The sequence below is a fragment of the Sciurus vulgaris genome (assembly GCF_902686455.1).
Source record: "Sciurus vulgaris genome assembly, chromosome: 16".
NCBI lineage: Eukaryota > Metazoa > Chordata > Mammalia > Rodentia > Sciuridae > Sciurus > Sciurus vulgaris.
The window spans coordinates 1,253,248-1,274,255 of record NC_136477.1 but is presented as its reverse complement, the minus strand read 5'-3'; the positions used below and the strand labels follow the sequence as shown (position 1 = coordinate 1,274,255).

At 64.0% G+C, this 21,008-nt stretch overlaps 1 protein-coding gene across 1 annotated transcript; it reads left to right on the top strand.

Annotated features, from left to right (window-relative positions):
• The first annotated feature begins 1,371 nt into the window (after positions 1-1,371).
• On the top strand, positions 1,372-19,225 carry ATP8B3 (ATPase phospholipid transporting 8B3). Its single transcript, XM_079114816.1, has 29 exons — positions 1,372-1,460; positions 1,799-1,896; positions 3,254-3,312; positions 3,639-3,730; positions 3,962-4,075; positions 4,744-4,842; positions 4,917-4,978; positions 5,416-5,488; positions 5,563-5,633; positions 5,923-6,005; positions 7,370-7,528; positions 7,857-7,945; positions 8,511-8,701; positions 9,443-9,651; positions 9,820-9,851; positions 9,928-10,066; positions 10,557-10,745; positions 10,814-10,926; positions 11,770-11,934; positions 12,007-12,118; positions 12,919-12,994; positions 13,067-13,178; positions 13,443-13,809; positions 13,932-14,155; positions 16,091-16,174; positions 16,398-16,637; positions 16,738-16,876; positions 17,104-17,231; positions 18,322-19,225. Exons 3-29 carry the CDS (start codon positions 3,264-3,266, stop codon positions 19,147-19,149), a joined length of 4,239 nt encoding a protein of 1,412 aa, XP_078970942.1. The 5' UTR covers positions 1,372-1,460; positions 1,799-1,896; positions 3,254-3,263; the 3' UTR covers positions 19,150-19,225.
• Positions 19,226-21,008: the final 1,783 nt, after the last annotated feature.

Genomic DNA, 21,008 nt, shown 5'->3' with positions numbered 1-21,008 from the left:
CCCTCAATTCTGTGTGTTTAAGGAGTCAAGCTGCAGAGCCTCCTGGACCAGGAGACAGGGAGGGACCTCAGCTTCACGGCAGGGGTGGAGGCCTGGGACAGGATGCCCGTGGACTGCTGGGAGGAGGCAGCCTGCCATCCTGGTCTCTTAGGCTGCTGGAGGCCAAGAGACAGGGCCCAGGGCTAAGGACAAGGAAGCTACTCCCCCAGCGCTTTCTGTCCCAGGCTGCAAGGAGAAAGGACTCCTCGAGCCCTGGGGTCCATGTTGGGGTAGAGCCCTGCAGGGGTCCCTGGTTAAGTCAGCCATCTCCACCCTTGGGGGCTGTTCTTGTGACCACGTTGACTCTCCCCACCTCTATAAGCAAGGCATTTTCTAATAAACGGTGCCGATGTATTCACAGAAGCCCGCGTCTGTGTGTTGCCAACTCCCTCTCCCCAGGGCACACCCACTGCCCCAGGGAGGGTGTGGGCAGTTGGGGAGCTCCAGAGGCTGGCCCATAAGCCAGCTGGTGGTGAGGGCCAGCTCCTCTTGCCTGCCAAACTGACCTGTTGGCCCTGGGGGCCTCACCTGATCTGTTTGGGAACTGCTTTGTCCTCACTGCGATGACCCCCTGCGGAGGGTGGGGAGGTCGACCCCACAGCTCTCCCTAGACTTTTCCAAAGGGTACCAGAAAAACACGTTGGTCTTTCTCATGGCCACTGGTCGGGTACTGGCCAAGTGCTGTGGCATTAGTGAATGAGAGGAGCTGTGCCCTGGCACCCCGAGGAGTCGAGCAAGCTGCACTTGGTCTCCAAAGGCAAGTGTGCTCACTGGGAGCCTCGGGGATCTGCCACTTGCAGGAGGGAGGGGGTCCCGTGTATTCCCCACCGCAGCCGTTTTGCTCACTCAGCTGGCATCTGCCTGTAGGTGACACTGGGGGACAGTCTGATGCACACAGTCGCCCTGGTCTTTGGGTGAGGGCTGGATGGGCAGGGGCAGGCAGTGAGAGTCCAGTCTGGTGCCCCTGATTTCCAGGTTTCAGAGAGTTCCTGAAAGCGACATTAAAAGGGGAGCGTGATCATCCCGCAGACCCTGCCTTGGACCCCAGCTCAGGAAGCCCTCAGGGGTGTCCCTTCTGTCCGCCCTTCCCCACACCCTCCCCTGGCCTCACCTGAACTCCAGCTGGATGCTCCCTACCCCAGCCCCACCCGCCACCTCAAGGGACCTCTTCGGAAGGACCCGTACTCTGGTGGCGCCTACTCAGACACCATGGGGTCCCGCGGCCGGCAGGCTGCGCGATGTAGGTGCTCTAACCTGCAGGAACCCCGGACGCGACTCAGACGCCTGCACCCACCTGCGAAGGCTGTGTCCTTCCACTCCCAGCCCTGCACACGCCCCGACCTGCCTTAAAGATCTTGTCTATCCCTCCCTGCGGGATAAGGCGCCGCCCACTCATCATCCAGCCCGCAAGGCCCGCGCAGGTGAGCGGCGAGTACTCCCGCTGCTGTGCGGTTTTTTTTTTTTTTTTTAAATAAATTTAAAGTTTTAAAAAATTTTGAGACAGGGTCTCAGTTGCTTAGGGCCGCGCCCAGTGACTGAGGCTGGCTTTGAACTCGCGATGCTCCGGCCTCAGCCTCCCAAGTAGCGGGGAGGACAGGCGTGGTCGCCCCGCCCCTCCCTTCCGGCCCCGCTTCTCCGTTCCCGGAGGCCCCGCCCGCGGTCTGGCCCCGCCCCCGAGGCTCCTCCCCGCCCCTGGCTGGTCTCGGCTAGGCCCCGCCTTCTCCCTGGCCCCGCCCTGATCCCGTGCCGCCCGTTTCAGACCCGTTGGCACCGGACTAACAGCTCCACCAAGTCCACAGCCTGGATGCCCAGAGGCCCGCCCTAAGCAGCCCGGCCCCGCCCGGCCGGCCCGCGCAGGTGAGCGGCGAGTGCTCCCACTGCTGTGCGTCCTTGGGCGCCTGCGCGCCTTCTCTGAGTTTTGGCTTGGGTTGCAGCTTCCGGTTACAGGGCGCCCCCTAGAGGTTCGTGCATAGGACCCTGGGACTGGGTACCAGAGAGCCTGGTGCCCACTGGACAGAGTTCCCTGGCCCGGGCCGCGCTCTGGGCCTTTGAAGCCTGCACTGCTACCGCCCGGCAAGTGCCTGGGACTTGGGTTACTGGGGCTCTGGTTAGCTGCGAGTGCGGTGGGAGCAGGCCAGCGCTGTGTCCTCCTGTTCCCCAGGTAAACTTTGGGGGATTCCGGCCATCTGAGTCTCCTCCAAACCCAGTGCCCACCCACTGGGTCTTCCCACTGCCACGCCTCGCTTCACCTCAGCCTCACTTTCCCTCATCTGTGAATGGACACTGGTCCTGCTCAGGTTCCAGGGAAAGCCAGTGCTGGCCCTGAGCCAGGCCCTGCCCCACTAGACCCTGGGGACACTGATGACTCAGACGCCTGTGATCCTAGCTCCAGGGAGGTGCAGGGTTCAGCAGAAAGGGAGAGAGTAGAGGACGCAGGCGATTGGAGCTGGGATGGGGGACACCCTGGACAGAGGGCCGGCTCCGAGGAGGCGCAGGGCCCAGCCTGTACGGTCACTGATGTACAGAGTGAGGCCAGCGGGGTGAGGAGGCTGCCACCTGCAGAATGGGGCTCTGGTGGGGTTTGGTGCCACAGGCTTGGGGTGGGCTTCCACCCCTGGGTTCGCTCTGTGGGGTGGGGATTATTTGGGGAGCTGTCAGGGAGGGGCTGCTGTATAGGGGTGATTTGCGTGGCCTCCTAGCAGCTGGACCAGGGCCTTCTGGTGAAAAGCCAGACTCAAATTCCTGAGCCTGTTAGCAGGAGGGTTCCCAGCTAGGAGCGGGACTGGCGGCAGACGGCACCTGCCCTTCCAGGGCAGCCTGCACCTGGCTGGACCCTGCCCAGGCTCCCCAAGGCCAGACCCCACTGCTGGGAAGTATGACCTGACCCTGGGCCCCGTTTGGTTCGTCAACAAACATGGACTGAGCACCTGGCCTGGGCCCCAGGGAGAGGGAGCAGGGACGGCAACCGGGCAGCGGAGTGGAACCCCTCGTCCCTCATCCTGGCTGCAACAGGGGTGGGGGCCGGGGAGACTGGTGGACGTGGGAAAGGTTTGGTGGCTGGACCTCTGAGCGCAGGGTGGTGGCTACTTGTGGGGGTGAGTTTGGGGGCCAAACCCCTAGGCCCCAAACTCCTTGAGGGCCCAGAAACAGGCAGCATCCAGCCCAGGCCAGGGACACAGACGTGACCTTGTCCTTGGGCTCTTCTCCCTGACAGCCCCACCAACATGGGCAGTGATCATCGCAAAGGAGACCCGAAGAATGAGGCACACACAGGTGCATGTCCCGGTGGAGGGAGGGGTTGAAGGGTGACTCGGGGTTTGAGACCAGCTGAGCCGTGCACGGGGTCCCGGGTTCCTGCCTCGTGGAGCCTCAGCTCACTCTGTCTCGTGGGCTCGCAAGGGGACGTCAGCGAGTCTCCAGGCCCCTTCCGAGTGGAGGTGGCTCGGGAGGGCAAGCTGCTCCTGGGACCCCTGGGCCAGTGCCCGCAAGCACTGTGGGAACTGGGTTGCTCCCCAGAGGTGCCTCCGTTTGTTTACGAGCCGCCCAGGCCCTGGGGACCCCCCGCCCTGCCGCCGTGCCCTCAGCTCCTGTCCCTGCAGCGTTCACCTGGGAGGTGAAAGCCAACGACTGGGGCTACTACAAGCAGTTCAAGCAGAAGGCCTGCCTGTGCTGGCACAGGGACAAGTACAAGGTGGGCCCCGCCACTCGCCAGGGCCTGCCCTGCCAGGGACGATGTCGGTCACTTGATGCACAGCCCGAAGCTCGGTGCCTGTGGGCTGCCCGGGACACCTGGAGGCTCGACTCCAGCTGGCACTTGGTCTGCTAGCGCCCGGGTGGCCAGGGACCTGTGCAGGCTGGGTAGGGCAGCTGGGGTCCCCGGCTGGGCAGCACCCCACGAGCCCGCTGGTGGCTCCCGTTGCAGACCAACGTCATCCACACGGCCAAGTACAACGTCTTCTCCTTCCTGCCGCTGAACCTCTACGAGCAGTTCCGCCGCGTGTCCAACCTCTACTTCCTCCTGATCATCGTCTTGCAGGTGGGGGTCAGGGCTGCCTTGCCCGGGCCACGTCCTTGCCTGTAGGCAAAAGCATCCACGTCTCCCGGGAAACCCTCCCCGGCCACCCGGCTCCTGTTGACGTCCTCCTTGCCCTTCACTGGGTCCCGGTGGCCCTGGCACACAGGAGGTGCTCACTGTGCTGCATAAAGGTGGACGCACACGTCCTCCGGCCTCACTGGCTCTTGCTGACTCCCTGGGCCTGGCCGGCAAAGCCGACCGCCAAGAACCAGGAAGCAGGTGCAGATGGGTCCTCAGGACCCACCAGCAGGGATGGTGGGTCAGCATAGGGCAGGCATTCAGCGGGAGCCTCCTGTCCCAGACGTGGGCACTGTCCCCACAAGCCCGCCCATCCAGCATCTTGTTTCTGGTCTGGCTAAGGCGAGAGGCCCTGCGACCATCCATTGAGTGCTTAGGCGTGAATTGAGCACCTTGTGTGTGCAGCTTCTAGGCTGGGCACAGGGTAGAGGGACCCAGCAGTGACCCTGACCTCTGTCTGCAAGTGACTCAGGACCTGGTGGGGGTGGGGATGGAGCTCAGACCTGAAGGACCAGGAGGAATGGGTTGTAGGAGCTGGGGTGGTGGGGCTGAGGCTCCCAGGGGCCGTGCTGGGGCCAGCTGACCTGCCGTGCCACCTGCTCCTCCGTCAGGGCATTCCTGAGATCTCCACGCTGCCCTGGTTCTCCCTCTTTGCCCCGCTGGTCTGTCTCCTCGTCATCCGAGCCTCCCGTGACCTCGTGGATGACATTGTAAGCGAGGTCAGGGGAGCCGCCTGGGGAGGGGACCGTGTGGGAAACCTAGCTGACCCTCCTTGTGGGCCCAGGGGCGGCACAGGAGTGACAAAGCCATCAACAACAGGCCCTGCCAGATCCTGACGGGAAAGAGGTGAGGCTGCGGCGGTGGCTTAGGGACACGCCAGAGCAAGCGGGCTCCCGCTCACCAGGGCCTGGCCACGCAGGGCAGGTGTCTGCAGGTGGCTGGCACCTTGGTGCTCCTGCGCCTCCTGGGCAAGTCTGGTCAGGACCCGGGTCTGCCATCTACCAGGCCAGAGGTCAGCCCTGGGGTGGGGACAGAGGACCAAGACCTGTTCGTCTGCTCTTGCCATGTCTGGAGTTGAGATGAAGGGCAGGATCAGGCCTGGCTGACCAGCCTTTGGACATAGGCCCTGGGCCACTGGACAGGCGCAAGGACTGTGGGAAGCCAGGGAGGTCAGGGGAGGCCTGGGGCGGCAGCGCGAGCCACACTGCCTGCTGAGGGCTGCGAGGAGCGAGTGCCCACCTTGGCCCCAGCTGCCCTGGCCTCTCCCACCTCCCGCCCCGCAGGTTCTCCTGGCGGAAGTGGAAGGACCTGTGTGTGGGGGACGTGGTGTGCCTCAGCAAGGACAGCATCGTCCCGGTGAGCCGCCTGGCCTGCCTGCCCAGCCCGGAGGGCGGCCGCCACCGCTGCCACATCCTCTCCCTCCTCTGCAGGCCGACCTGCTCCTGCTGGCCAGCACGGAGCCCAGCAGCCTGTGCTACGTGGAGACTGTGGACATCGATGGGTGAGAAGCCCCTGCGCTGCAGGCCCAGCGGAGGCGCCTTCCAGGCTCCTGCAGGGGAACACAGCACCGGGCTGCTCTTGCAGCCGGTGGGGATGAGGTGCCCGGGGAAAAGGGACCACCTCGTGGGCAGCAGCCTGCGGGCTGCCTGGGCACAGCCCTGCCCTGGGCGGGGCCCGCGGCCCTGGACGGGCCTCTCCTGCCAGGAGCAGGGCCCAGCAGCAACGCGCTTCAGATCCTGCGGGGAGGCTCCCCGCCAGGGCCCCACGTGTTGCCTACTTTCTGTTGCCAGGGAGACCAACTTGAAGTTCAGACAGGCCCTGCCGGTCACCCATAGTGAGCTGACCAGCACGAGGAAGATGGCGGCCTTCCAAGGTGAGGGCAGGGTGCCTGGCCAGCCAGACAGCTGTCCCCTGAGTCGGCAGCCTCTAGTGGCTTCTCACAGGCTGGTCAGGGCTGCCCTCCGCCTAGGACTCCGTCCCCCTGCCCTGTGATCACGCCAGCTGCTTTCCTACCATGCTCACAAGAGCAGCGGCGCAGGCTGCCGGTGGTCCTGTGAGGGTCCCGTGAGGGCAGCGCTGGGCCTGAGCGGGCCATTGGCAGGGGCGGGGGCCCACGGGCAGGCCCCGGAAGGTGCTCCATGTGCTGGGTGTGGCTGCGGTGGCTGGGCAGAGGCCTGGGGGGGCCGGTCCTGCTGTTTCCCATCTCACCGCAAAGGCCAGTGTTCCCGCTGCCGGTGAAAGTGAAAGGTCGGCTCCCCTCTGTGGCCTGTCCAGACAGGCCGGAACGGGCCTGGCACGCCTGACCCCTGTTGACCCCATGGGACAGGCGCAGAAGAGAGGCAGTGACCTTTAATCCGGCGTCCCACCCGGAGACCCTGTGGGTCCCGGAGACCTTGAGACGATTGATGGGCAAGGAGGCTCTCTGGGACCTGTCCTGCCGGGCCTGCGCCCATCTTCCCGGCGGAGGAAGGGTTCAGAGAGCTGCTGAGAGGCGCATGTTTGCCCGGGGCTCCTCTGCCCGTTCTGTCCTTGCCACGTCCCAATGCCCACGTTTTTGCCAAGTCAGGCTCCCAGGCCCCAAGATGGACGGTGCAGGCCTTGGCCCCCACAACCTGCGGCCATGCCACCTCAGTGCGCGCTGCCTGGGCTGCTGTCCATGCACCTCAGTTCCCGCTGCCTGGGCTGCTGTCCATGCACCTCAGTGCGCGCTGCCTGGGCTGCTGTCCACACCTCAGTGCATGCTGCCTGGCCTGCTGTCCACACCTGGAGCCCGTCGGCTCAAACAGGATGAGGCGGGTGACATGTGTGACAGCGGATGGCACGCGGGGACAGGCCCTGGCGTCCAGGAGAAGCAGGGTGCTCTCGTCCCTCCTTCCCACCGTGTGCACTTACTGAGCACTGACTGCATGCTGTGTGCTGGGTCAGGCGCTTTGGGAACTGCGTCAGCATCCCCAAGGGCAGCTAAGGGTCACCGAGGACGCCATCTCAGGCTAAGAGGCAGCCGCACACTAGGCCTGAGGTGGCCCTAGGCAGGAGGAGCTGCTGGCCATGGGGTGGCGCTGTGGAAACCAGTGACACTGCAGGCCCCTGAGAGCGGCCAGGGTTGCGGGGGGAGGAGGGGTAGGAGCATTTCCTGGCCCCACTTGGGGCTGGGTCAGGGGCCACGGGAATCGGGCTGGCGCCTGGCCCCATGGCCCAGTACTTGCCTGGCACCCCGTGACCACCAGGCGGCCACAGGTACTGTGCTGTGTGAGGAACCCAACAGCCGAATGCACCAGTTCGTGGGGGTCCTGGAGTGGAACGGCCAGAGGCATCCCCTGGACGTTGGCAACCTTCTCCTCCGCGGCTGCAGGGTCCGCAACACAGACACCTGCTATGGCCTCGTCATCTATGCCGGTAGGGGCTCCGCGTGGAGCTCCGGCCTCGCTGCGGAGGCCCTGGGGGGTGGGCGCTGCTGATGGGCCAGGGTTCACAGGCTGGGCACGCGGAGCCAGCACCTGGCGGAAGGATCGGCGGGGTTGCGGGGTGGGGGGTTTGTGTGATGGAGGAGCCCGGAGGAGCCAGGCTCCAAGCCAGCCCAGCAACTTGGCCAGACCCTGGCTCAAGATAAAGAATGAAAAGGGCTGCAGTGTAGCTCAGTGGAGAGCGCCCCGAGTCCAGTGCCCAGTAGAGGGGGAGACGGGTGGGGGGGAGGACAGGTGATGGACAGGCACGAACCCTGCAGGTTTTGACACCAAGATCATGAAGAACTGCGGCCAGATCCACCTGAAGAGAACCAAGCTAGACCTTCTCATGAACAGGCTGGTGGTCCTGGTGAGCTTGCAGGGAACATGGAGAAGGGCCGGACTCACTAGCAGAAGCCCTTTTGTCACCTTCCCAGCCCCAGTCCCCTTCCTCTGAAGCCTGCCGCTTGATCCAGATCTTTGGGCCAGAGACTGTTTTGTTGAAATAATAGTTTTTAAGAAACGTTTAAAGCCTGGCAGGGTGGCTGTCGTCTCAGCCTCTGGGGAGGCTGAATCAGGAGGATCACAAGTTCAAGGCCCGCCTGGGCAGCTGAGCAAGACCCTGTCTCAAAATCAAATGAAAAGAGCTTGGGCTGTAGCTCAGAGGCAGAGTAGCCTACCAAGCGTTACAGAATTTGACTCTGACCTTTCCAAACCTGTGGGAAGTGACAAACTGCTCGCCCAGCCTACGCTGGATTGTGACTATTCTCAGTGTTTTATCATCATCTTCACTGTTTTTAAGAGTCACTGTAATTAGAAAAAAAAATCAGAAACAGAGCCTGGAAAGACCCCAAATGTTGCCCTCCCGGAACCTTCCAGCACCCTCTCCCTCTTTGTCCTTTCACGGGGTCCTCGCTCTTGGCTCTGCCCTACAGATCTTCCTGTCCCTGGTGGTGGTCTCCGTGACCTTGACCCTGGGCTTCAGTTTGAAGGTGAGAGATTTCAAAGAGAAGCACTACTACCTCTGGGCCATGCACACGCGGGGCTTGTTCATGGAGACCTTCTTCAACTTCTGGAGCTTCCTCATCCTGCTCAGTGTCATGGTGCCCATGGCCATGTTCATCCTGTGGGTCCTAAGCCCAGCCCAGGCCAGCCCCTGCCCCAGCCCCAGCCCCTGCCCCTGCCCAGCCCAGCCCAGCCCAGCCCCTGCCCAGCCCAGCCCAGCCCAGCCCCTGCCCCTGCCCAGCCCCAGCCCAGGCCCTGCCCCAGCCTCTGCCCCAACCTCTGCCCCAGCCCAGCCCCAAACCCAGCCTCAGCCCCAGTCTCTCTGCCTCTGCCCCTGCCCCAGCCCAGCCCCAGCCCAGCCCCTGCCCCAGCCCCAGCCTCTGCCCCTGCCCAGCCCCTGCCCATGCCCCAGCCCCAGCCCCTGCCCAGCCCCTGCCCATGCCCCAGCCCCTGCCCCTGCCCCAGCCCCAGCCCCTGCCCCAGTCCCTGCCCAGCCCCAGCCCCTGCCCATGCCCCAGCCCCTGCCCCAGCCCCTGTCCAGCCCCTGCCCAGCCCTTGCCCCTGCCCCAGCCTCTGCCCCAGTCCCTGCCCCTGCCGGGCCCCAGCCCCTGTCCAGCCCCTGCCCAGCCCCTGCCCCTGCCCCTGCCCCAGCCCCAGCCCCTGCCCCTGCCCCTGCCCCAGCCTCTGCCCCAGTCCCTGCCCCTGCCGGGCCCCAGCCTCAGTCCCTGCCCAGCCCCTGCACGGCCCCTGCCCCTGCCCCTGCCTGGCACCTGCCCCAGCCCCTGCCCAGCCCCAGCCCAGCCCGCCCAGGGGCACAGGCAGCCCGCTCCGGCTGACTGGTGTGCATTCTGTGCGCCCGCAGGGCCGAGTTCATCTACCTGGGGAACAGCATCTTCATCAACTGGGACATGCAGATGTACCACGCACCGCAGGACATGCCAGCCAAGGCCCGCAGCACCAGCCTCAATGACCAGCTGGGCCAGGTGCAGTACATCTTCTCGGACAAGACCGGCACGCTCACGCAGAACACCATGACGTTCAAGAAGTGCTGCATCGCCGGCCGCATCTACGGTGGGCCCCGCTGAGGACCAGGGCCACTGCGGTCCCCGCAAGGAGCCTGAACCCCCGTCTGTGCCACACTGCCCCAGACTGCCTGGCTTCTCCGGCCGCATGCGGCGATCCTGGAGGTCAGAGGCGGGCGGGCAGGGCGTGGAGCTCTAAAGCAGGGTCTCTCCCCAGGTCCAGAGAGCAAGACTGGGACCTCCACACAGGTGAGCCCCGCCCGTGGGCCGCCTGGATGGTGGGGGGCCGTGGCCTGCCCCCACTCAGCCGTCCCCCCCGCCCCAGGAGAAGCCTCCCGGGTGGAAGTGCCCTTTCCACAACGAGGAGCTGCTGGGCCTGGTTCAGAAGGGGCGGGACCCTGCGGTGCGGGAGTTCTGGCGCCTGCTGGCCATCTGCCACACAGTGATGGTCCACCAGAAGGACAGTGAGTTGGGGGCCCGCCAGCCTCGCCCCCCTCCAACGAGGAGCCCTAGGGGCTCCTGAGGTGCCGCTGAGCTTCCCTGGCCTTAGCCCAGCCCTGTCCAGCTCCAGGCTCCTGTCCCTGTCCCTGCAGTGTGCTCAGTCCCGGTCCCAGGCATCTCCTCAAGGCTGCCCAGGACTGTGGCCAGACGAGGTCGCCTAGCGCTGGGGTCAGAGGGAGGGGCTCCCTCACGCAGGATGAGGAGCTGGGGGCTGGGGGCTGAGCCTCAGGAACCTGGTGTGCAGTGGGCGGGCCCGCAGGCCTGACCCAAGCGCCCGCCTCCCCTGGGTTTCGAGCTTGCCCAGGACCAGGCCCTGTTGTCCCACCCATGTTTGCAAGCCCTAACCCACTGTCATCCCCTCTAGGGTGGACATGGGGACAGGCCCCGCTGTGTGACCCTGGGGCCACCATGAGGCCTGGGAGCCCTCACTGCCTGCCGCCCCCTTCCCGCCAGACCAGCTGGTGTACCAGGCGGCCTCCCCTGATGAGGAGGCGCTGGTCCACGCAGCCCGCAGCTTCGGCTTCGTGTTCCTGTCGCGCACCCAGGACAGCGTGACACTGCTGGAGCTCGGGGAGGCACGCGTCTACCAGGTCCTGGCCATGATGGACTTCAACAGCGTGCGCAAGCGGATGTCCGTGCTGGGTGAGCGCCGGGCCCTGCCGGGTGCCCCGGGAGGGAGCACTGTGGGCAGCAGGCCTCTCCCCCCGCAGTCCGGAACCCGGAGGGCTCCATCCGCCTCTACACCAAAGGCGCGGACACGGTCATCCTAGAACGCTTGCACAAGAGGGGCGACGTGGAGATGGCCACAGAGGAAGTACTGCTCGTGAGTCCCCGCGGCCGGGAAGGGGAAGAAAGCGTGTAGAGGGCCGCAGCCCTTGGGGCGGTACGGTCAGGCAGGTTGCCCTGCAGGAACCATTCTCCCCCACCCGGGAGTCGGGAGGGGCTGCGCTCCAAGGTTGCCCACCCAGATGCCGTTCTGTAATTCACACGGTGCCGCAGGGTGGGCTGGGCTTTGGCCTGGACTCCACCCGTTCCAGGCCTTTCCGTTGCCAGTCCTTCCCTTGTGGGTGAGGCTCAGCTCCCCTGCTGGCCTCTGCCTTGGTTTCTGCCCTGGGTCTGCCCCACACCTGGGCACTGTGGACCTTGGCACACCCCTCCATCTGCCTGGAATTCCTCTCCATTCTTTGTCACTCACCATCTCTTGGTCTTTGTGGTCAGCTGTGGGCTTGCAGCGTCAGGGACCCTGAAGGCCTCTTCCTCTGGCCCAGGCCCAATTTGCATCCAGCCTGGGGCTGCCTGCCTTGCTCTCTGGGGGCAGTGGGGAGAGTTAGGTGACCAGTCTCTCGTAGTAGCAGTCAGAGCCAAGGAGCTTGGCAGGAGGTGTCCCTCGCCCCTTGGAACCGAGGCCCGGGCCTGCCTGGACCTCCTGGTAACCACAGAGGCCCCCTGTGCTGCCCAGCCCCCGAAACCCTCCACACCTGGAGTCACTGACTGGGGAGGGAAGCCTGGGCAGGTGTGGGGGCAGCAGGGAGCCCCGTGGGCAGCTTCCTTAGGGCCATCCTCGAGTGAGTGTGTGCTGGGCCCGTCCCTCTGTGGCAGAGCTTCCCAGAGGGAAGGGCTGGGGAAACCTGGACTCTGCAGGCAGTGATGGCGCCCGCTGTCCTAGACCTTTGCGAAGGAGACCCTGCGGACGCTGTGTCTGGCTTACAAGGAGGTGGGCGAGGAGGCCTATCAAAAGTGGCAGGTCCAGCACCAGCAGGCCTGCCTCCTGCTGGAGAACCGGGCACAGGCCCTGCAGGATGTGTACGAGCAGATGGAGCAGAACCTGCAGGTGGGCCCTGCATGGGGCTGGCCTCTGGGCTGGGCCCCATGCAGCCTGCTCCCTGACCCTGCTCTCCACCAGCTGCTGGGGGTCACGGCCATTGAGGACCAGCTGCAGGATGGCGTCCCAGACACCATCAGGTGTCTCAGGAGAGGGAATATCAAGATCTGGGTGCTCACAGGGGACAAGCAAGGTGGGTCTCCTGCGCCCCTCCTCCATCCAGCACCCTCTCATGCCTCGTCCGACATCCCGCTGTCCACCTGGCCCGCCTGTTTGGGGTGCCACCCTCCAGAATGTCCCTGGGAAAGGGAGAAACCACAGTTAAAAGTGTGGGACTCTGAGGAGCCACCCATGGTCCAGCACCCTGCTGAGCGGGTGGTGAGGGTCTTGTCCTCACAGGAACGTTGCAAGGTGGGGCCCTCAGCACCCGTGCGTAGAGCTGGGTGCAGCAATGGTCAGAGAGCTGGAGACAGCTGCCTGGAGGTGCCCAGCCACATAGGCAGCCTGTGAGTCTCTGGGTCTCCGCCTGGCTCTCAAAGGACAGGGCTGGTGCCCACAGGCTGCACGAGGTTTCCTGTGCCTTTGTGGACCCTTCCTCTGGGCCTGCACACAGACGCGAAGGCTGACCTGTGAGGGGGACACAGACACTAAGGCTGACCTGAGGGGGACACAGACGCAAAGGCTGACCTGTGAAGGGCATAGAAAGACAAATATCCAGGCGGAATCACACTCACTTTTTCCAGTGGTTTTAAGAGATGAAACTTCCGAGGTCCCTAAAAGCGCGGTGTGTCCCGGTGTGCAGTGCCTGGCCCCCGCCTCCCACTCCTCCCGCTCTGACCGCCCAGCCCAGCCAGCAGAGGGTCTCAGAGCTGGCTCCTTGGCTGGTCCAGGTGACAAGCCCTGCTCTGAGCCGTTCCCCGTGGCGGGGACGGCGTGCCCCGGGGGGTGGCCAGGGTGGGGGTGCGCAGGGCGCTGAGCAGGGCTGCTCCACAGAGACCGCGGTGAACATCGGCTTTGCCTGCCAGCTGCTGTCGGAGAACATGCTCATTCTGGAAGAGAGGGAGATAAAGTGAGCGGCGGGGCGGGGCGGGGCGGGGCTGCAGGGCAGGCGGGAGCGCCCAGCTGACCCCGTTGCCCCCAGCCACGTCCTGGAGACCTACTGGGAGACCAACAACAACAAGCAGACCAACAAGGGCTACCTGAAGTTCACGTCACAGGTCAAACTGGCCATGATCATTAATGGGGACTTCCTGGTCAGTGTTCACCTGGGGTGGGCAACGGGGGCCCTTGGTATGGGGAAGGACCCTGGGGGAGCTGCAGGCTGGTGGTGGGCACCCCACGGAGCTCCCAGGGGAGACTTTCAGAACTTAGAGTCGGCATTGAGGAGGCCAGAACAGGTCCAGCCTGGTGTGGCGGCCCAGGAGGCTCAGGGAGGAGGCCTGGGAAGGCGTGCTGGATAGGTTGTGCATGGAGTCAGGGGTCGGGCAGACAGACGCACCCTCCTCCCTGTCTGCCAGGACAAGCTGCTGCTGTCCTTGCGCAAAGAGCCCCGGGCTCTGGTCCAAAACGTGGTGGTGGACGAGACCAGCCAGAATTCCAGCCAGCTGAAGAGGGACTTCCTCCAGGCCAGGCGGATATCGCTCATGCGGCACAGCTTTGGGCCCTCACTGGCGCCTTCCCAGTCCAGCACGACCAAGGCCCAAGAGAGCCCTGAGGTGCGGCGGGAGCGGGCCTTCGTGGACCTGGCCACCAGGTGCCAGACAGTCATCTGCTGCCGGGTGACACCTAAGCAGAAGGCCCTGGTAGTGGCGCTGGTCAAGAAGTACCATCAGGTGGTGACCCTGGCCATCGGGGACGGCGCCAATGATGTCAACATGATAAAGAGTGGGTGGTGGGCAACAGAGCCGAGGGAGGCGGGTCGGGGGGCAGGTCCAGGCAGCAGACTGGGTGGGGCTGGGCAGCTGGGCAGGGCGGCTGTGGGCCGACTGACCGCATGTGCCCTGCAGCTGCGGACATTGGTGTGGGGCTGACAGGTCAGGAGGGCATGCAGGCGGTGCAGAATAGTGACTACGCGCTGGCCCAGTTCAGCTTCCTGCAGCGGCTGCTGCTGGTGCATGGACGCTGGTCCTACATGCGCGTCTGCAAGTTCCTGCGCTACTTCTTCTACAAGACCGTGGCCAGCATGATGGTGCAGATCTGGTTCTCCTTCTACAATGGCTTCACTGCCCAGGTGGGCCTCCCTGGGTCAGCCTGTGGGGAGCTGGTCCTGGGAGCCGCACATGGGTGCCCTCCAAATGCCGGGGTGCCCTGCTGGACGAGGCCAGCCTGAGGTCACTGGGGGATGTGCAGGGTCCAGTGGGGGGTCTTGGCTCCTGCGCTGCTGTGCCCCTGACCTGTCCAGGATTGCTTGGTGAGCGGGCATTGTCTCCCCGGGGTCTGTGGAGGCAGCAGGAGTGAACCCCGGAGGAGGTGGAGGTGGGCGCCGGGTGGCTGACGCCCAGCATAGACTGGATGCACTGTCCTGGGGCTGCGAAGAGACCTGGTGGCCATTCTCCCTCTTGTCAGGAGGTGCCCGGGAGCTGCCCGTCTCCTGTCCCCGGCATCTGAGAGGGCACGCGACTGGAGCTCCCTTAATACGTGTGCAGTGTTGGTCTGACTCTTGATGTCTAGGGATCTCATTTTTAAGTGGCTCGGCTTTCTTACATCCGTTGGGCTTGTTGGCTGCTGGTATACAGAAGGCAGCTGGCCCCCGTGTGCCCTTGTGCCCACAGCCTCTCTGAGGCGGCCTCTGGCTCCTGCATCTCTCCTCTGATCCCACGGGCTCTCCTCTGTTTCTTTCCTCTATGTGTGTGTGTCCCTGGGGACTGGGCCCAGGGTGCTCTACCACTGAGCCACATCCCCAGCCCATTTGATTCTGAGATGGTCTCGCTCAGTTGTCCGCTGGCCCCCAACTTGCAATCCTCCTGCTTCGGCCTCTGCTTTCAAATGTGAGTGGTTTTTGTTTCTTTTCTTGCCTGACTGCCTGGCTAAGATCTCAGGTTCTGTGTTGGATAGCAGCAGTGGTCGGCGCAGCCTCATCCTGTTCCCTGCTGCAGGGAGAAGCGCTCCGTCTCCGCGTGTCTGAGGACCTGCCCCTTCTCCTCCATTCACTTGTTTGGTCATCTGACCACATCAGTGTGGGCTCTTGGGAATCAGCGTTGCTCTGTACTGCTGCCACCCAGAGGACCCCAGGCGTCCTCTTGACAGGACCCACCAGCCTCTGCACATCCTTGCTTCCTGGCCTCAGGGAGGCAGGGTCCTTTTGCGCTCCCTGCTCCCAGCCCTGGGACCAGTCACCCCCTCAAGGAGCCCCGTGTTTCTCACTAGTGAGTGGAAGTCAGGCACCCTGATCTGAGGTGGTGGGGGCCCCGTGCCCCGGGGCTGCTTTGGTCCTCTCAGAAGCAGAGCCAGGAAACGCACACCTGCCAGCTGGTGTGTGAACCCCCACGTCGCTCATCTCTCAACTTACCTGTCAGTCCTCACCTGCTGTCTCCTCTCATCTGCGATCGCTGTCCTCTCCTCAGTCCTGTGTCTGTGACCCACCTGCCCATCTTATCCGTCACGTCGCCTCTCTCTGCCATTCCTCTGCCTCTGTGCTCGCTAGAGCCCATGAGTGCCAGTCTGCAGGTGCCCGCCCCTCCCCCGGCACCAGGCGGCCTGGCCCTCTGTGGACCCATCGGCAGCTGCTTTTCCAGCAGGAGCAGCTTGATTCTTGTTTCCCACAAGGTGCTTGCTGCCTGCTTCACCCTGAAGTGCGTGCAGGTGGCGGGAGGGGATCTGGGCTGCTGGCCACAGGCCTCTTCTCTGTGCCCCTACGGGGAGTCCCTGGATCTAAGGCACTGTAAATGGAGGACAGTCTGCAGATTCCTGCTCTCTAGCCATGCCACTGCGGCTCTTCACGGAGCCCCCGGTGGGAAGAGACTTCTGGTGCTGCTGTCCTTCCCTGCCGTTCACGCTCCAGCCCTCCCCCGCCTCTCGGCCCGTCCTGGTCTGGTTGTAGCACCGACCTTGGCCCTAGGCAACTGCCTGCCTCACCTGGACCCCTCCCCAAGTGCCCGGCCGACTTGGCCGGGTGCCTGGCAGCGGTCTCCTGACACTGCCTTGCTCTCCCGTGTGGCCCGCGCAGCCCCTGTATGAAGGCTGGTTCCTGGCCCTCTTCAACCTGCTCTACACCACCATGCCAGTCCTCTACATTGGGCTCTTTGAGCAGGTGGGCAGGGTCTGGCCATCTCCCCACCCGGGTCCAGGTGGGCGGGTCTCGGGCCTCCGCCTGCCCCCGCAGGAGCCCTCTCCTGGGTGCCGGACGAGGGGCCCTCTGCCAGCCCCCTCTTCTGTGGGACCCGCCCCGCTCCGCTCCACTCCTCTGGCTGGGTGCGGCTGGGGGTTGTGCCTGGGCTCCTCCTGCCCGCCCCACCCACGAGCTGCCGCTGTAGGACGTGACCGCCGCGGAGAGCCTGCTGATGCCGGAGCTGTACGTCGCGGGTCAGGAGGACAAGCTCTTCAACTACTGGGTGTTCTTCCAAGCCGTGGCCCACGGCACGGCCACTTCCCTGGTCAACTTCTTCGTGACGCTGTGGGTCGGCCACAACTCGGTGGGCCCTTCCAGCTTTGGCGACTACCAGTCCTTTGCCGTTATTGTGGCTGTGTCAGGCTTGCTGTCCATCACCCTGGAGGTGGGCAGCCCTGGGGCCCTGGTCCCCTGGCCCCTGCTTCTGGGGCCTTACCAGGTGGGCCCAGGGACTCAGGATCCTCAGCTGTGCCCTCCTTGTCCAGGTCATCCTGATCATCAGGTACTGGACGGTGCTGTGCCTGCTGACCATTCTGCTCAGCCTTGGTTCCTATGTCGTCATGACGTATGCCACTCAGAGCTTGTGGCTCTGGAAGATGGCCCCGAAGACCTTCCCGTTTCTGTGTGAGTCCCCGGAGGGGGAGGCAATGTGGGTGCCCGCAGTGTAGGAGGGTAGCCAGGCACGGGATGGTCCCTGATGACAGCTATGTGAGGGGTGGAAGGTCACAACTCACCTGGCGGAGTGTCCCAGGAAGGGGCTGAATTCTGCAGTTGTGCACGGTGGCCTGGGTCAGGGAGGGGATGGAGGTAGGGGCACCACGAGGCCCTGCCGTGACTGTCACCCTGCCCAGTTGCTGACCGAAACGTGCTGGCCCACCCCTCGAACCTGCTGGTGATCCTGCTGAACGTGTCCTTGAACACACTGCCTGTCCTGGCCTTCCGTGTCATCCACAAAACCCTCAGGAAGCCATGTCGCAAGGTGAGGCTGGGCTGGGACAGGGCTGCCCCACATGCCTGGCATTCCCAGACCCTGAGCTGGGGGGCCCGCAGGGGGCCACACATCCTGGCCAGCCTGGCTTCACACACGGACTCCAGCGGATCCAGGGCTCAGAGTATAGGAGATAGGAAGAACCTGGAGTGGTGTCAGCAGAGGGGCACTGAAGAGCAGCACGTGCGTCCGTCACACATCACGTCCCACACACACGAGGAGTGGTTCCCAGCCATGGGAAGGAGGGTGTCTGCACATGCTGTAGCACGTGCGGACCTGGGGTAGCAGTGCTCAAGGACATAGGCGCACACCACGGGATCCTGTCAGGGCTGTCCCTGGAGTCCTCAGATGCTCAGAGGCAGGAAGCAGTGTGGTGGGCTGAGAGGGGACTCGAGTCAGTGCTGAGGGCAGAGCTGCAGTTTGAGGACGCTCAGGGAGGAGGACATTCTGGAGACGGGCGCCAGGAGGCTGCCCGGCCCTGCGCGTGTACTTCAAGCCACTGGCCTGCACTTCAATATGGTTGAGATGATTGATTTTACATCCTGTGTATGTTATTGGAATGAAAAAGGGAGTACTTACTAGTTCCTGTAGTCAAAACTGTAAGGAAAGTTGCCACTGGGAAAGGACTCCAAGGCCTGGCTGAAATGGTGGACCAGGACATGGCCACAGGCCTGCTGCCTGCTGCCACACAGGACACGTGGCTATCTCAGGGCCCCTCTTACAGCTCTGCCACCAGAGAGTACTCAAGGCACCCAGGGGCTGGTGCAGAGTCAGGTCCAGGGAAGGACCCTGATTGGCTGGTGCAGAGTCAGGTCCAGGGAAGGACCCTGATTGGCTGGTGCAGAGTCAGGTCCAGGGAAGGACCCTGATTGGCTGGTGCAGAGTCAGGTCCAGGGAAGGACCCTGATTGGCTGGTGCAGCCAGGTTCTGGGTAGGACTCTAGTTGGCTTACTTGGGCAGGGAAGAACCTGGTCAGGGCCTGCACACCAAGGGCTCTAAGCGCCCTGCGGGGAGGCATGACCTCAGGCCAGCGATGATGTGTGGACGGCTGATAGCCATGCACTGCCCCTTTGCTCCACAGCAGGAAGAGGAAACTCCCTCTGAGGACATTGCTGCTGTGGAGCCGGTGCCTTACCTACGCAGGGAGGCCCCCACCCGGCGCTCCAGCTATGCCTTCTCCCACCGGGAGGGCTATGCAGAGCTCATCACCCAGGGCACGATTCTGCGCCCATCTCCCAGAAGCAACAGCGAGGAGGCCTACGAGTCCCTAGTCCCGTCCGATGACGAGCTGTCCCCGAGCAGCAAGGAGTCGCGCTCTCACACCTGGAAGGTCTCAGTCCTGAAGAGGAGCGGTCACCAGCACCAGGGGAGGGCGTCCTCGGACGACACGCAGCCCTACACCACAGGGAGCTCGTGCTGCGCTGTCGAGGGGCCCGGTGCTTCTCACTCAGAAAGCCACTCCACTCTCACCAAGAAGTCGCACAGCCCCACGAGCAGGCCATCAGGGTCTGCCCAGGAAAGCAGGTCATTTCCTGAGAATCAGTCTCAGTTCTTCACGGGTCCGTCATGGCCCTCAGGCCGGGCTTCCGAGAGCCAGTCAGAGTCCCCGGAGGGGAGGCCATCCTTCTGGACTCCGTTCAGGAAGAGCTGGCCAAATGCCTGGCAGAAGGAGCCCCACCCCGCCAAGGAGGAGACGGCGCCACTTCCCTCAAAGACCCAGACGTCCCCTGCAGAGACTCTGCCACCCACTGTGGAAGAGTCGTCCCTGAGCGAGCAGCCTATGGAGGTGGAGCCCTGGGAGGTGGAGAGGCAGCCCTCACCCATGGAGTGGCTGCCCGCCGATGCGGCCGAGCAGCCCTCGCCTGCCCCCAGCGGGCCATTTGCGGCCCCGCAGAGACTAGCCAGCTAGCGGGAGGCCTGGCCCCCAGGACAGGGCCCCACACCCTCTCCATTTTCTAATAAAGCAGGGTCCTGACCCCAGGGCTGCGGGGCCACTCCTTTCCTCCGAGTGTCTTGCTGGGCACTGGAGGAGCACTGCCTTGTCTCTCCCCGCCTGACGCGGGCACGTGGCCTGGGCAGCCTCATTGCCCTGGGAAGAGAAGAAAGCAGCAACGGCTACTGGCCCCGTGGGCCCCAGGGAACTGCCAGTCTGCGTTGTCTGCGTGGCCAACCCCGGGCTCCACCGGGCCCCTGGCCGCCTCCCTCAGGTGAGCTGCCCTCCCCTGGACCCCTCGAAGCAGGTCCTGGAAGGTCCAGGTCCTGGGCCCTGTCTGGCTCGGCCGACTACTTTCTGAGCTCAGTGGCCCCCCGGAAGTGGGGCTGCGGGGTGGGTCCCGGGCCCAGGAGCAGGGCTGCCAGGGAGAGGCAGGCCCCTCAGCCCTCCCGCCGCCTCCCCCAGCCCCTGCAGTGAGCCAGCGCACACACCCGGGTGAGTGACTAGAAAATAATTTATTGAAGAAAAACCAAAGCAAACCCAGCACAAGAATGGTTGACAATGACGAGGACGGTTCTTCACCTGTGAGGCCTGCTGCCTGGGGCAGAGGGCTGCTTGTCTGTCTGCACTGGGGGAGCGGGGACTTGGATGATCCCACAGGGTCTCCCCTGCAAGCTGCCCTTTGCAGTCTGTTTAAACTTCTGGGGCCTCCTTCCCCTGCTGCTGAGGTACCCCACCTAAACCAGCCCTTGAGGGTCTGATGGGACCACCAGGCAGAGCCCAGGGGCCACTCTGGGCTGAGGGGAATGGCCAGGAGCACCACCCCTACCCCACCAGGCCCCAGCCCTGCAGCTGGGGCCTCTGTCCTGCAGGGGAGGCAGCCTCTCCGGCAAACCACACTGCCCGGGCCTCTCCTACCGAGTGGGCTGCCCCTCACTGCAGCCCTGCCCAGGAGCACAGCTCCAGGGCTCTGGGGGTGGCCGGACCCCTGGCCTCATGGTAAAGGCAGAGTCACAGGCAGAGGGACATGGTCCCAGGGTCATCTTTCCTGGTGCTGGGTCTGGGGGGCCTTCTGTCCTCCAGGATCCTCAAGTGGGCCAGGGGATGGGCTCCTGACAGGGCCACATCGCCGCTGCCCTCCCGCCCCCATTTGACCCAGGGCCAGGGAGGCTGAAGTGTCCGGTGGGGGCGTTGCAGCCATTCAGATCTGGGGAAATGGAGCGCCTGGCTCCCCGGACCCTGGTGACAAGACCCCACCTGCTTGATTGTCTTTTCTCCTGTGACAAGATACTTGGGAAATCCAAGTAAAGTGAAACCATCTGGGTAGGGATTGGGGTGGGCAGGATGGTAGTGACACCCAGGGGCACTCGAGGCGGCAGGCCAGGCAGGGGACACGTGGGTCTGGGGGTGAGGAGGTGCCGGGCGGGACCTTCCTTCCTCTCCGTGGGCTCCTTGCCTGCTGGACAGACAGCTCCTTAGAAGGGGAACAGAAACACAGAGCAAAGAAGCACGGAACAGCACCGACGGCGGCATGGACACAGCGATGGACATGAACCCGGCCGCCCCCCCCCGCCCCCCTCGCCCCCCTCACTTAGCACATTATCTCAAGAAAGGGTACATTAGCCATGCATCAAAACAAACTCCATTGTCTTTTTTTCATTTTTCCTTTTTTTCTTAAATTACATTTGAACACAGAACACATAGAATAATAAATACTCTTATAAGACATGACTCCAAAAACCAAGAAACAGAACAAGCCAGAGATGGGAAAGGTACACCTTGCACACCCTCTTCCCAAAGACTCATCTAGATATGCATCTGTGACCGCTGGTCCC

Coding starts and splice junctions, on each gene's coding strand:
- ATP8B3 (XM_079114816.1), top strand. CDS start 3,264: ATGGGCAGTGATCATCGCAAAGGAGACCCGAAGAATGAGGCACACACA. Junction 5,489..5,562: donor GCAAGGACAGCATCGTCCCG/GTGAGCCGCCTG, acceptor CCTCCTCTGCAG/GCCGACCTGCTCCTGCTGGC. Junction 5,634..5,922: donor GAGACTGTGGACATCGATGG/GTGAGAAGCCCC, acceptor TTCTGTTGCCAG/GGAGACCAACTTGAAGTTCA.